Consider the following 14,859-nt stretch of genomic DNA (forward strand, 5'->3'; position numbering starts at 1 on the left):
CACAGAGCACCATGCTTTAAGCATCTGTGTGCAGAGCTGGTGTTTAACCTTGGCATTGTGCTTGTTCTTGTTCTGCCTCATACCTGCAGCATGTATCTGTTGATTCATCTGGGGGTTAAGCATAGTGACACTGGCAAGAATTTTATCTTTAGGACTGTGCAATTGTTCTAAGCAGGAAGTGATCCTTGCCATTGCTGTCTCCATGTGCTCACTTGGCTGCAAGCTCACAAAGTCTGCTTTGTGGCCACCTCACACATGTGCGTTGTGCTTGGCTTTCCAGCATCCCTTCGTCAGCAAGGTGACCAGCAACCGTGCCTTGCGTGAGCTGGTGGCCGAGGCCAAGGCTGAGGTGATGGAAGAGATCGAGGACAGTCGGGATGAAGCGGAAGAAGATGACTCATTGGAGTCTGCCTTGGTGAGCGCTCCCAGCATCGTGCTGGCAAGTTTGTGTCTGTGGTGAGGGAAAGAGCCCAGCAGCTTCTCTAGGCTCCAAAAAGCTGATTTAGAGGGCCCCATCAGGTGGAGCTGGGGGGAGCAGTTTCTTGGCCACAAAGGGGCTCTTTTTTGGTGGCTGCCTGGGCAGCTTTGTTGGGGGCCATGCTTCAACCTTCTCCCTCTGTACCAAAGGCCAGTGATTAATCCGTGGTGGAGTTAGCTACAGGAAAAAGTGTTTGATGAGCAAGCTCCTAGGATGCTTCTTAATAAGTTGCAGGTTTTGCAGCTTCCCTAGTCTGCTCTTTCCTTCTGGCCAGTGCCCACAGTCCTTGGGACCACAAACCTGGAGGAAGATATCCCAGGGCAGGTGTCCTGAAAGGGAAAAATCCCTCCCAGTAACTCTTTAGCTGTGACTTTGCTCTGAAGTGTGGGGACTTGCAGCTCTTGCAGTTGTGTTAGAGCAGTGGTGCAAAACCCAACACCAGATATCTTTGCTGTCTTTCCAGCCCCCTGGTAAGCACAAGCGGGACCCCTCCGAGGCAAGTCAGCTGAGTTTTGATGGGGAGAAGCCTCCAGATTCTCCCTTGCCCAAGGCAGTGAACGGGCCTGTGGGGACAGGCAAGGAGAGCTCAGATGGACAAAGCGATAAACTCTCCTGTGAAAGGATAAACGGTGACAATGACAAGCTGGAGAGCAACCACTCCACAAAAGCCCTTGCCAGCTCTGCCACCTCGGCCACCCAGGGCAAGCCAGACATCATCTTGCAGCCTGGCCGGCTCAGTAACTCAATGGAAGGGGAGAAGCAGCCCGGGCCAGGCAGCAAGGAGCGGAAGAGCATCGTGGAGCGACCGGAGAGCAGCCACCTGGAGACATTAATGGAGGAGAAGCTTGCCAATGGGAACTTGGATTCTTCAGCTCCGTTCCCTGGTAGCCGATCCAAAGGGGATTCAGATTCTGGCAGCACTTCAGCCTCTGAAAGTATGGACCTCACCATCTCCCTGTCTGCTGACCTGTCCCTCAACAGGGAGAGTGGCTCTATCTCCCTGAAGGTGAGTGGTGTGGAGGGCAGAGGGTGTGAAGAAGGAAGAGCAGCAACCCCCTGTTAAAAAGTGCTGAGGTTCTCTTTTCAGCCAAGTCCTACAATTCAGATCTGAAATCCAGATCCTTCCCTTGAGAGGCTGTGCACATGCACACTTCATCCATAGCCCCTTAAACTCCTTCCTGAGAAAGCAGCATGCTGTGCTCTACTTGGGGTTGAGCTTTGACTACAGGAGGAGAAAGTGACTTGCCCCATGTGTGACCTGTGCTTGAAAGTGGGGAACAGGTAAAGTAGGCGAGGACAGAGGCTGATAGAGGACAGAGGGTCTGGGAATCTTGCTTTAGCATGATGCTAAAGAACACCTATGCGCCTACATTCCAGAGAGCTGGGAAGGCTGGAAGTGATGCTTGCAGTTTGAGTGTCCAGGCTTGGAGCTCTGCAAACAAACAGGGGCAGAAAGGAGGGAGGAAGCCCATCTTTAGGGAAAGCCTTTGACAGTTTGTTTTCTTTGTCTGTGGGATGCCTGTCCCAGCTGGGCACCAGCTGGCACAGCACATACTGCTGGGTTAAATTATGCCATGGGCACGTGGTGTGTTCTCAAGTGAAGGAGAAGCTCTTTGTGGAGCTGCTGCAGGTGGATGTGTCCTCTGCTGTCTCAGGCCACTGAAGTCTGATGCTCTATAGTTATTTTGGGTCCTTGAGAAGCATGAAGTAACTGTGCCATACAGCTGATGTGTGCAGTCATACACAGCTGGAGCAAGGACAAGTATGAAACCCAAAACGTGATTTCCTAAGCTATCCATTGCCCATCACTCTGTTGCTCTCCTAGCCCTAGCAGAAAGCTTATCTGGGCTACTGCCTCTCTTAGTTTTTCCAACCTGCCATACATCTGGCCTGGTTTGTGTCAGCAGTAACTTGCATGAAGACTTCCCAGGCTTCTTGGCTTTTGCTGAAGCTTTCTTGAGGCTGAGAATGTTTGTGAGCCAGAGCTGGCCAGGTCAGCATGGCTTGGAGAAAGAGGCAAAATAACTGGAATGGTATTTGCTGAGCTTCAGAAGAAGAAATATGTGTGACTTGAGGGGGCAAAGTGACGTGTTGCACAAGATCTTTATCCAATTGCCTGCATGAGTGATAGCTTCCCGGCATAGAAACGTGCTGAGAAAACCATTCTTGGCAAAAATTTCCTCCCCTTCTGTCTCCTGCTGTGAGCATGAGAGCCAGCATCCCCTGCAGGAGCCTGCAATTAATGTGGATCCTTAATGAGGGAAGTGTGATGTTCTTGCTTAGCTGTTTATCCCTCATCACTGCCTTTCCCATGTTACCTGGTCTCCTTGAGGCCAGCCAAAATGAATATGATGCCACACGTGTAATTGCTCTCCCCAGCTGCTCCCCTAGAAAGGGAAAGGGATTCTTGGGTTTTACAGGGAGTAAGTCTCAAAGAGATGGTCATGTTAGGTCACGGTTTGAGTTGCCCCAGTCAGAGGTATTGCTCAGAATAAAGCAAATGGCTTTTCTCCAAGCATTCAAGGATTTAAGCATCTAAGTAGAGCTGTTCTGGAGAAGTGATGCTTCTAGAGGGCTCTGGGAAAGATGTTCTGCTAAAGCCTCTGCTTTGTACAATGAGCTGTGAGTGCATGGGGGCCACCAGGCTGTGCTGCTCCCTCCTTACCCAGGCTCCTTGCCCAGCCTTAGCTTCATGGGGTTAAACTCCCCTGCTCTGCCCATGCTCATGTTCCTGGTGCTGCTGGGTTCTGTGCCCAGGGTGCCAGGCAGGTTACAGCAAGAGAAGGAGCAGCAAAGAATTAAACCATTTCTGACTGTAAACATTGACTATTACATGCATTTATCACAGGCTAAACTGCAAAGTTAAAGTGACCCTTTTATTACCAGACTTTTTTCCAGTTGCTTATAGTTTAGTCCAGAAAAAAACAAAACCCAAACCTTTGGTAAAAAGTATCCAGGTCTTTTTTTCTTTTTTTTTTTTCTTAGGAAGATTAGGAATAGGAAATCTACAGGTGAGTCTGGGAGGCTGCAGCTGGCAGGAAAAAATGGTCAGACATAGGCCAAAGGAGATGGATAGGGTTTTGAAGAGGTAACCCAAGCTTTCTCAGATACACCTGTTTCTGGAGGAAACTCCTTTTGAGTACCTAGCTTGACTTCCTGAGGTCTGACCTGTGTGTGTGCTGGGAGTTCACGGCTTTGGCTGACACCCTTGGGAGCTGGAGGAAGTGCACTGGGATGTGCACTGTGAAGTGTGAGCACTCAAAGTCAGCATCCCATATGACCACAGTTTATCAGATTGTTCTCTGGAGAGAAATTTACATTACAGGGATGTTTGAAAATACGTTTTCTTGTGTTCAGGGGAGGATGCTGGCCTCCTACCCAAGGGGCAACAGAAAAGACCAGGAGAAAATGACTATTTCTGTTTTAATATCCATATTTGAGTAGCTCCATGACTAAGACAGGGAGTTGCTTGTTCAACAGTGGGGAAGAACCTGGGGACCACTCGGAGACCAAGCACCAGGTGGGCTGCCACATCCCCAGGTCACTGGGCTCAGGCAGTGAGCGAGGGTGTTATTGGGCACAGGGGTTGGTACAGACAGCTCAACAGTGGCATTTTCTCATTTGGACAATGCAGGAGTTTTAGCCAGCTGTTTTAATTCCATTTGGGGCAGGAAGAGCCTTTGTGACCTAGGCTGGTCTCATACAAACCTTTTTGCACCGATTTGTCTGTTGGTTCAGCCACTGCTATGGTGGTCTGTTGTTACACAGTGGGCAGGCTGCATGCCATCAGAGCTTGTCTGACTCCTCTGTTGCAGTAAGCTTTCCAGGGGCTTGCTGTGGGCCTTGCAGGCTCACAGGAAGCTCTTCTGACATCTTCTATATCTCTAATGGCTATCACTGCAAGAGCAAGAGGACTTCAGGGAGCCTTTGCTCATCACACCATTGTGCTTTCCTGTAGGGCTGCATGATTCAAGTCATTCATATCCTTGGGTTTTTTTGCCAAAGAAACCGAGTCCCTGGTCACAGTCCTTCAGCCAGGCTTGGGCTTCTGACCCTGCAGGGAGATGCTGACCTGCTGTGGCATTGCTGGGAGAGGACGGGTGCTCTTTTCACTTGTCCCTGCCAATGCTAATGTAAGTGGGCCTGGGCTGTGCTTTGTGGAAGTCATGGTGAGAGGCTCAGAGCTGGTTGTGATTAGTGGAGTATTGTAATGAGGATGAGAGGGATGTGAGTGCTGAGCCTTTGGGCAGGGCTAGCTTGTTTCCCTGCCTTTGTCTGCAAGCACAGCCTGATGTGAGGACCTCACCTGCCTCACATCTGCAAGGACATGGTGGGTACTTCTGGGTCAGATGGTGCAGGAGCCTTTAAATGAACCATTGCAAGCTTTCTGCTGTGTGGATTTTTCAGCACTGCAGTTAAGGAAGGATCCCAGTGTTCCTTATCAGGTTTTTCTTTAGTTGGACATGGCAAGGAAGGGTTTTCACATGGTAAGCTGCCTCTTCTCCAGGTCAGGTTTCTGCAGGGTAGCAATCGCACTGTACTGTGGCATCATAGCAAGGCTGAGTGGTGTGAAGGGCAGCTCCAAATCTGCTGCTTTTTTTTGCTTGATGTGGTTTCCCTGCTTATGTTCCTAATTAACACTGGCATCAAAATTGCTCTGAAGCTTCCAGCTCTGCACCCCATGCAACAAGCAGGGGAGCTCTGCTGCATAGTTTCTTCTTTCCCTCCTCTGCTGAACTCAGGATTCCCAGATGCACAAGAAGACGTTGAAGCGCACCCGCAAGTTTGTGGTGGATGGAGTGGAGGTGAGCGTCACCACCTCGAAAATCATCAGTGAGGATGAGAAGAAGGATGAAGAGATGAGGTTTCTCAGGCAAGTGGGTCACTGGGGTGCAGGGAGGGCAGGGCACCAGCAGGGACAGGATGCTCTCTGCAAACAAATCCAGGAGCGACCTAATGTCCTCTTATTTTCTGTCTTGATCCCACTTGGGCAGGACAGCTGTCCAGTGTGGACATAACTTCTTTTGGCCTTTCCTTGACTGGCAGAGGCCTTGATGTACTGACTAAGCTGAGCTCTGTTTTCATGAAAGGAAATGAGGGGTGCAGTTTGGGGGTAAGGTGCAGCAAAGCTCTGACAAGAGAGAAGCTTGTGCTAGAGCTCACTCTGTCCTCTGGGGATGACTGAATGTGCCTCCAGGGCTGTAGATGATCTGGCTCAATGGAAATAAGCACAGAAATGTTCTCAAGATGCTCCTCTTCCTTTTGTTCTTGTATCTCCTCAGAAATCATTAACAGAAAGTCCAACAGAGTTGTAAACTCCTTGAGCATCACTTAATGTTCATGAATGTATCATAGAATCATAGAATAGTTAGGGTTGGAAAGGACCTTAAGATCATCCAGTTCCAACCCCCCTGCCATGGGCAGGGACACCTCACACTAAACCATGTCACCCAAGGCTTCATCCAACCTGCCTTGCTTCAGTGGATTCCTTTGTGGATCTTACAGCTTTCAAACCTCCATGACCTGTTCTCAGGAAGAGAAACTGCTGTTTCTAGCTTGGTTACTATCAGTAGCAGCATTGAAATGAAAAGGCTCTTAATTAAAATACAAACTGTTTTGCTTGATGCCCTAATCTAGGTTCCCTCATGCTGTTTTGATGGACCCTCTGAGAATACAATTCATCCTAAGCACTGTGTGTCCTTCTGGCAACCATATTCATAGGCCCTAATGTCAGATCTATACAGAAGCTCATTAGCTACTCAGTCTTGTGTGAGAAGTGCATATAACCCCAAACACAGAGAGCGTGCATACTAGCATAGAGGGAATTTCCAGGCACAGCTGCTTTCTCCTAGTCCACTCCGACCTATGGTGACATCCCTGGAAAGAGGTCTCTCTTTAAGTCATGCCTTCTCCATCTGTGAGGTGGGTGAAGAGACACAGAGGCTTTGGTTGGAGAGCATCAAGTCCCTGAACACCTTTTAGGAGGAGCAGTTATTCCCCTGGTGCTATCTAGTGGGCACAATCAACTCTCTTGGCATCTTGATTTGCACTTAGGGGGCTTGTTTCTGGTTTCTTGGAACATGGCAAGGTTTTGATTTGAAGGCCAGATCAGATGAGAGCACATCACACTGTGCCAGCTGATTTAATGGGACTTGAGTTTGTTTTGAAAGAAGAAATTGTTCCAAAGTGCTTTTCCCAGGAGGGCCCCCAGGGAGAGTTGTACTTGATGTGTAAGGCTAATGCATGGCAGCAGAGGTCACGGTGGGGATTCTGCATGGGGAAGCTGCTGCTGTTCCTTTTGTACATCAGTATATTCCAGCTCAACCAGGCACAAACCTGTCAGGCTTAAATGCAACTGTCTGAGCAGAGGATGCTTTCTGCTGGATGAGGGGAGTGATGCAGTGTTGTGACAGATCTGAATTCTGGAAATCTGCCTCTCCTGCCACCTGGGTGTGAACAAGAATGGATGCAGAGCACCAGGGCCAGGCCAGAGCAGCACCAGCTTGGCCTGAGCTGTGTTTTGAAGACCAGTGTGCACTAACCCAGCTGGCAGAATGTGTGTTTTGGGTGCTGGCTGGGGGAGCAGTACCTGCAGAACTACCTTAGGAGCTTTGACAGGGCTTGTTTCACACACAGTGAATGCTAACAGGCCTTACCTGTGCAAGTTGATGGTTTGCCAGCAGTTTGTAATTAGCATCCTGCTTCCTCGCAGTGTCACAGAGCCTGAGAGCACATCAGTCAGTTGGCATTTACCTCCTGCCTGTGCTGAGTGCAAGTGGCAGGATGCTACAGGATGGCTGCTCAGCTCTCATTCCCCCTGAAGTGCTCTGGTTATTGATTCTGCCATCTCCACTCAGGCACATGCCCCTGACCTTGTCTGACTCTCTGCTTCTCTCTCCTTCTTCATTTTAACCCTCAAAAGGCGCCAGGAGCTGCGGGAGCTGCGTCTCCTTCAGAAGGAGGAACACCGGAACCAGGCCCAGCTCAACAGCAAACACCAGCTGCAGCTGGAGCAGATGCTCAGGCGCTTTGAGCAAGAAATGGTGGTATGTGGTAGGAGGAAGCTCCTGGGGATCAGCTCATTTGACTTTTCCTCTACAGGTGCCTTGCAAACCCTAGTGCAGGGTGATGCTCTCTGAGTTGCAGCAGTCCTAGGGCATCATGTCCAGAGGAACTGGACTGCTGAGGAACCCCTCAGGGATTTGAGGCATGGGATGTGTCTGTGGAGGACAGAGGCTTTTGTGGGCATTAAGCATATGCAACCCTCAGCTTGGGAAGCACCAAGTGCTTCTGCTGGCAGGATGTAGCAGGGGAAGGGTTGTTCTGGAGTTTCCCTCTTTAATGATCTTTTCTTGTACATCTGTTATAGCTACTGTGAGAAACAGTTTCTAGAGCTGTTGTATTTCACAGAGAAACCCCTTAAGAAAGCAATGTGGCCAGCATGCGACAGCAGGAAATCTGGCAAGCCTCTGAGTGTAAATTGAATAAACTGGGCTTACATATTTAGTCCCTGCATGGGCAGCTTCCATTGAAATAAAGTAATTCTGTAGCTAAGCCCCTTTAACACTTTCACGAGCCATCTTTTAAATACCCTTTTATTAATTCACCTCACGTGTGCCTGGTAACCCCAGCCTCTCGCAGCAGGCTGGGAGCCATCGCTCATTCATGTGCTCTGTTGTATTTCTACAGTCTTGACATGCTACGTCTGTGAATTCCCATCTCAGCAAGTCACTTCTTGTTTGTGAGATCTGTTCACCTTATAGCACAGTGTGCAAAAGCCCCAAACCTGCTTTCTTTACCCGTTCCCTGGGGCAATTTGCAACCTGGGTGCTCCATCCCTGCAGCTCACAGGGAGGGATCGCTCCCAAAGGTGCTGTTGGAGCACAGTGCCCTCAACCTTGGAAATCCTTGTCTGCAGTGAAAGAACTGTTCTGCATGAGCTTCACTGCCTGATGCTCACCCAGGGCTATGGGTCCCAATGAAATGTTGCCAATCAGGACATAAGCAGAAGTCTTTAAGTGCTTCAGCACTAGAACAAATTCAGAAGCACTTCCTGCTCACACTAGCACTGGCATTGCCTTGTGGGCTGCATGGGGTGCTATATGGAAATTTCTTTCCTCTGTGTTTAGTAAAGAGGCTCAATCCATGCAAAGCCCCTACCCCCTTATTTTATCTTCTTTTAAAACAAATAAAACCACAAAAAAGTCACAGACTGCTTGGAAGGAAGAGACGAGGAGGCTGAGGTTGACCTTTGTTCCCTTCCCATACAGGCAAAGAAGAAATTCTATGACACTGAACTGGAGAACCTCGAACGGCAGCAGAAGCAGCAGATTGAGAAGATGGAACAAGATCACTCGCTGCGCCGGAGAGAGGAGGCCAAGCGCATTCGCCTGGAGCAGGAGCGGGACCATGTCAAATTCCTGGAACAGCTGAAGCAGATGAAGAAGGAGGTAAAAATGGGGGTAGGAGGAGGGAGGAAAGCTGGTTTCCTGCATCTCTTTCTTCCAGGCTCAGCATTTCCCCATAGCAGAACTTGAGAGGGAAGCAGTTGGTGTTTTAGCAGGAAGCTCTTGCTTTTCTTTGGGTGCTGCCTGACATCCAGCTGTTTAGCAACATTTGGCGGGGTTGTCCTTGCCCTAAAGTTACCCGCTGATAATCTCATTTCCCTTCCCAAAGGTCAAGAATGAGGTTGAGAAGCTGCCACGTCAGCAGCGCAAAGGGAACATGAAGGTGAAGATGGATGACTTTGCCCAGAAAAAACAAACCATGGTAAGGCTGAGGGAAGATTGCCATGACTCCAAGATTGGGAAGTGCACAATAGACAGAAACATCCTTCTTTTAGGGACTAGCAGTTTTTAAAACACCACCAAATGCTTGTCAAGTTGCAGCAGAAGGAGGGCTCATGGTGCTACTGCTGTTTTCTTCCAGGAACAGGAGTTTTTGGCCAAGCAGAAGGAGGACCTGGAGTTAGCCATGAAGAATATAACTGCCCAGAACAAGAGAGAGATCTGCGACAAGGAACGCGAGTGCCTGAACAAAAAGCAGCAGCTCATGAGAGGTGGGTGGCAAAGGCTGTAATGATGGGTTTATCCAACGCTGGTCCTTCCCACGCAGCAGATGCTGTGACAGAGTTGCAAGCTGGCAGGATGGGATTTGGATAAACCAGCCTTGCCAGATCCTGTCTAAATGTTTTAACAATAATAATACTTAGTGCTTTAATCTTCAAAGAGCTTTACAAATATGAACCAATTAGACATCATAATTGCAAGAAGTGATTCCCCAATATGGTTTGCCACCAATTTCTCTTGGAAAACAGGAGGTGAACAATCACCCCCCTACATCTGCTGCACTGCTCCTGTGTATAAGGGATTGCTTTGTGCTTAGGATGCTCTGTGTGACCAAGCTGAGGGGCCAGGGTGGATTCCTGACCCTTTTCCCTTCCTCAGACCGAGAGGCGTGCATCTGGGATCTCGAAGAGTTTCAGCAACAGGAGAAACACCAGCTCATCAAGCAGCAGCTAAAGGACCAGTATTTCCTTCAGAGGCATGAACTGCTGCGGAAGCATGAGAAGGTGAAGAGTTAGCACCTTCCTATGCCAGTGCTGGTCAGCAGGGTGCCTGGGTGTCCCCAGAAAGCGATGTTTCCTTTCTAGGCTGTACGTAGGTAAGGGTGGGTTAGGAGTTAAGGGGCTTGGTCATTATAAGTAAAAAGGGACTAGAATAATTCCCGGCTCAGCCTACTTGCTTGGGACACATATTCTGTGCTGCATGCGTTTAATGTACAAGAAGCAGTTGTGAATTTGGGGTCTTTTCTGGAAATCTGTCACTGTCCAGTATGTGGGATGATGGATTCTCAGAACAGCAAGTGAAGATTGGCACCTCTCAATCATTTCTGCTCCCTTCCAGCCCCTTCTCTGCTTTCATAGCATGTTCAGTAGCTGCCCTTTATCTCTTGTCTGTCACCAGCAACCACTGTGCAATTCCAGATGTGATCCCAAGCTCCCTTTGGTGTCCTCAGCACTTTCTGGCTGGCCCAAGGTATCCCTCCTCCTCTGATACCCATCCATCTGCCACTGCAGGAAAGGGAGCAAATGCAGCGATACAACCAACGCATGTTTGAGCAGCTGAAAGTTCGGCAGCAGCAGGAGAAAGCCCGGCTCCCCAAAATCCAGCGGAGCGAAGGGAAGACGCGCATGGCCATGTACAAGAAGAGCCTTCACATCCACTCCAGTGGAAGTGCATCTGAGCAGAGGGAGAAGATAAAACAGGTCAGGTCTTGCAAAGGGCACCAAGTTGAGGCTTGGCTTGGGGTGAAGCACTTTGCTGGCCTCCTGGCAAAGGGGAGGTGGAAAAAGGCAACTGGTCCTGAATTTCTAACCCACTGCAGGGATTTTTGGAGGCCTTTTCTTTTGTGGCATCAGGTGTGGTGTTCAGCACTGCTTCTCTTATGCTCACTGTTGGGAAGCATCCTTGGGGTTGCTCTTTCTTTCCCATGTAACAGCGCAAGCTGGCCAGTCTCTTATCCAGCTTTGGAGATGAGAGCAATGCTGCCTACACAGGCACCTGCTTTTCTCTCTTCCAGTTTGCTCAGCAGGAAGAGAAGAGGCAAAAAGCGGAGAGGCTGCACCAGCAGCAGAAGCATGAGACACAGATGAAGGACATGCAGGCCCAGTGTGAGAGCAACATGAACGAGCTCCAGCAGCTGCAGGTACTGTCCATCATGGCTCCGTTTCTCTGAGCTGCCTGTGTGCTGTGTCTGCTCCAGCACAGGCAGTGGGTCATAAGAAGTGGCAGCAGAGGACAGTCAATGAACTAACTGATATCCCTTTGCTCTGCCTTGAGAGGTTTTTGTGGCCGTGCCTAAATGTGTCCTGGAGCTCAGAGCTCTGAATGCCTTTGACTGATGCAAGTCCTGTTTGACCACAGGATTTACAGTCTAGAACTGCTAGATGCTTAATGGGTGTTTTGCTTTTTGATCTGTGTTTAGAATGAAAAGTGTCACCTCTTGATTGAGCACGAAACCCAGAAGCTTAAGTCCCTGGATGAGAACCACAACCAGCACATGAAGGAGTGGCGAGACAAGCTGAGGCCACGGAAGAAGGTAGTGCCTCTTTGGCATGAGCAGGGTGTCCTACTTGGCTGGTTGGAGGGGACAGTGTCTGTAGCTCCAGTACAATCTCAAACATGGCTCTTATGTGTGTTCCCTTCTGCTTAAGGCCCTGGAGGATGAGCTGAACCAGAAGAAGCGTGAGCAGGAGATGTTCTTCAAGCTGAGTGAGGAGGCAAATGGACAGACGCCAGCATCCCCAACTAAACATGCCAAGTTCGTCCCATTCAGCTCTGCAGAGAGCTTGTAACACCCTGCAGCTGGCAGGCCACCAGCTGGTACTTGCTGTGTCCTCCTGGGCTGCAGAGGGGCAACTTGGACTTGGAAGATCCATCCCCTCAGCAGCTTCTTACAAGAGCACCGTCCTGTCTTCTCACTCTGTCTGGGATAAACATGGCCTCTGTCCCTCACTGGGGATGCTGACTGGAAGTTTTGGTGGCTCCAGTCTGGGAAGCCATGCAGGACCCTTTCTGTGTCTGTATTTGCACTGTTAACTGGATGCGTCACCTCTCACGTGAGCCTGGTGCTCACTGGGTTTGTCAGCTCAGACTGAAGCAATAACTACTCTGAACAGGAGAAATGGGAGATGGCTCCTGACCTCTGCACAGGGGTTATCAGCCTCTCTCCACTGTGGCTGCTCCTCCTCCCACTCTTCTGTAAGGACTGGTCTGGGGCAGTGCAGCTTTGGCATTGTCTTAGGCTAACCTTGGCCTTGTGATCCCCCAACGCCTGCCTTAGAACTATTTCTATCTACTGTGGCCCTTTTTTTGCTCAAGAGAGAGGCAGTGATGTGGATATTTTTTTGCCTTTGAGGAGGGAGGTTTGGGTTTTTTCTTTCCTCTTCCTCCCTGTACAGACTGTGCAGAACGGGGACCATCTGGACATCCTTCCAAAGACGCTTCTGCTTCTTCATTTGCTATAATTACTAGCACCATAGTCCCTCTGGCATCTAGCTAACACTATCTTATTGGAGGCTGGACTATGGCATAATTAAACTGTTCAGCTGGCTGCAGGCTTTTGTCTCTTAAAGAAGTATATGCGTATGTACAGAGGGGGAGGTTTGTAACGGTGTTCAGTCCTGCAGTGACACAGTGAGGTATTGGCCACAGTCATGTGTCTTCTGGTAAGGACAAGTGAGGGGCCAAGGGCTGTTATTGCCAGAATCCATTGTCACACATGTGCTTGAGATACTTAAAGTGCTCTGCATGTGTGGGCCATATGGGTCAGCCAGCCTGGCCACTCTGCAGTCAGGGTTATGGGCTGCAAAGCATCATTTGGAAGGAATAAATGAGTCCTGAAGCAAGGTGTACAAAGGAAGAGGAGATGCAAAGACAGGTCATGGTGGCTCATTTGCTCTCAGCATCACCTTCTCCACTGCTGTCTCATCTCTTTAAGATGTGCTGCAGTTTCTCAGATGATTTCCCTGGTTTTCAGCTTAAAGTTACTTGGCAAAGCGGCGGCAGGTCCAGCCCTCTGTCCTTTCTGCTCCATGGTGGTGTGTCTCTGTTGAACTGCTGTCCTCCACCTGCACAAGGCAGTACTTGGCTGAGCTTTTAGGTATGACCCAGAACACAGACCTGGGTGGGGGGACAGAGACCTCTTGGGACAGCACCTTCTTTACACCACCAAAAGTTGTGTGGTAGCACTTAAGCTTTTCTCTCTGTTGATCTTTGGACAACTTTGGTTTAGGTTTGCTTCCCTAGCAAGAAAAAATGTTTCTTTCTTTAAAAAGGGGGAAAAAAATAAAGAAAAAATGAAGTTGTTATTTTCAAGCCTCATATGTTGATTTAGATACACACTGGCATTTCAGGAGAAGGTGGTATGTGATGTGCTATCTAGGTGCCTAGCTGAAGGAGTCAGCCCCCAGGTCTTTTAACACCTCTTTATCTGAGCAATGTGTTCGCTACCCATTTAGAGTTGATAACACATATTTATAAGTTTCTTGCAAACTACCAAGATTATATCTATTTGGGCCATTCCAAGTTTCCTCTGAATCCACACCATTAAAGTCTATTAATAAGCATAGCCTACATGGACATCTAATATCTGGGACACTTTGCAATGAGACTGCATAGCAGCTTTTCAGGAACTAGCCTGTCCTCCTAGAAAGACTGCCTGTGCCATCTCCAGAAACATTGACTGTGCCTTTTCGATAAATAAAGTAGGAACTGATGTAAAATTTACAAATGCAGAGGATTGTTCCTGACCCAGGACATGTGCCGCTTTAGGCCTTTTAGTTGCATTAGGAATGCATTGTAGCAGCCCCAGTGGTTTTGTTTGTGGTCCCGTTGAGGTCAGGCTGGAGCTGTTCTATGAAATGGTTGTTGTCACAGAAATCAGTACTCTGTGCCTGTTCTTCATGTGATCTGACTGCCTCCAGCAGCCCAGGGAGTGTCGGCTCTCTCTGGGTGTTGTGCAGCCATAAGGAACAGAACTACTGGGGGGGGGGGGGACTTTTAAAGAGCTGATGTGGTGAACCAGTTGTCTGTTTCTCCAGTCCCCCTTATCTGCAGCCTGGAGCTAGCTACAGTTTTGCTTTATTGTCACAGAGGGTGGGAATGGTTTTGTCTCCTGCCCTATCCCTACTCTCTGTTCCCTCATGGGGTGTGCCAGGGCCCTAGCATCATGTCTCTCCCAGAAGAGGGCAGGGGAGCACATCTTCTGATTGTCATGTTTACAGGGTGGTTATATTTTCCCCCCTTTAAAAAGAGGATGTTTTTGTTGTTTCCTCTGCAGAAGGAACCATGAATAAATAAACCCAGGTGATTTCTGAGAGGGGATGGATGCCATTTAAAACATATGGCTTTGAATAAAAAGGTTTTCTTAATATTTTTTTAAAGTGCCTCCAGTGGGGCCACCACTATGATGTAAAGACCCTTCTAATAAAGTAACAGACTGAGAAACCTGGGCGAGTGTCTGATTTCCTGCCTGGTCACCGGCTGTGGCCTCAGACCAGCTTTGTTTCTAGGTTTTGCTGACTGACAGAAATCTCTAGAACGAGTTCTGGCGTGTGAACCGTGCAAGGCTGAACTTTCAGTTCTTTAAAAGGGAGCTGCCTGCTTCAGAAGCACTTCTGCTGCAGTTCGGTGTCAATAACATCTTTGCTGTGAACCTGAACTCCAGTAGACCTTGGGTGAAGCAGTTATTCTCTCAATGACTTCGTTGTGTGTTAAAATAGTGCTCGGCTGACCCTGCTTGGTGAAGAGGGAGTATTGCATCCTGTCATCTGAAGGGTGCAAACCACTTACGCATGGCTTTTCCTTCCTTTTTAATTA

At 49.0% G+C, this 14,859-nt stretch overlaps 1 protein-coding gene across 2 annotated transcripts in view; it reads left to right on the forward strand.

The window, feature by feature from the left end:
- Positions 1–14,025, forward strand: part of STK10 (serine/threonine kinase 10) — a 47,920-nt gene extending 33,895 nt beyond the window's left edge. Inside the window, exons 8-19 of one of the 2 annotated variants that reach the window (XM_005142666.3) lie at positions 281–415; positions 942–1,484; positions 5,221–5,351; positions 7,401–7,524; positions 8,749–8,928; positions 9,155–9,247; positions 9,407–9,536; positions 9,925–10,049; positions 10,557–10,745; positions 11,060–11,185; positions 11,465–11,578; positions 11,694–14,025. In XM_005142666.3, the coding sequence (XP_005142723.2) occupies positions 281–415; positions 942–1,484; positions 5,221–5,351; positions 7,401–7,524; positions 8,749–8,928; positions 9,155–9,247; positions 9,407–9,536; positions 9,925–10,049; positions 10,557–10,745; positions 11,060–11,185; positions 11,465–11,578; positions 11,694–11,834 (2,031 nt within the window). In that variant the 3' untranslated portion in view covers positions 11,835–14,025. The remainder of the gene's footprint in view (positions 1–280; positions 416–941; positions 1,485–5,220; positions 5,352–7,400; positions 7,525–8,748; positions 8,929–9,154; positions 9,248–9,406; positions 9,537–9,924; positions 10,050–10,556; positions 10,746–11,059; positions 11,186–11,464; positions 11,579–11,693) is intronic. The other variant, XM_034067079.1, reaches the window with a different exon arrangement.
- The last annotated feature ends 834 nt before the right edge of the window (positions 14,026–14,859 follow it).

The sequence above is a fragment of the Melopsittacus undulatus genome, chromosome 10 (assembly GCF_012275295.1).
Source record: "Melopsittacus undulatus isolate bMelUnd1 chromosome 10, bMelUnd1.mat.Z, whole genome shotgun sequence".
Classification (NCBI taxonomy): domain Eukaryota; kingdom Metazoa; phylum Chordata; class Aves; order Psittaciformes; family Psittaculidae; genus Melopsittacus; species Melopsittacus undulatus.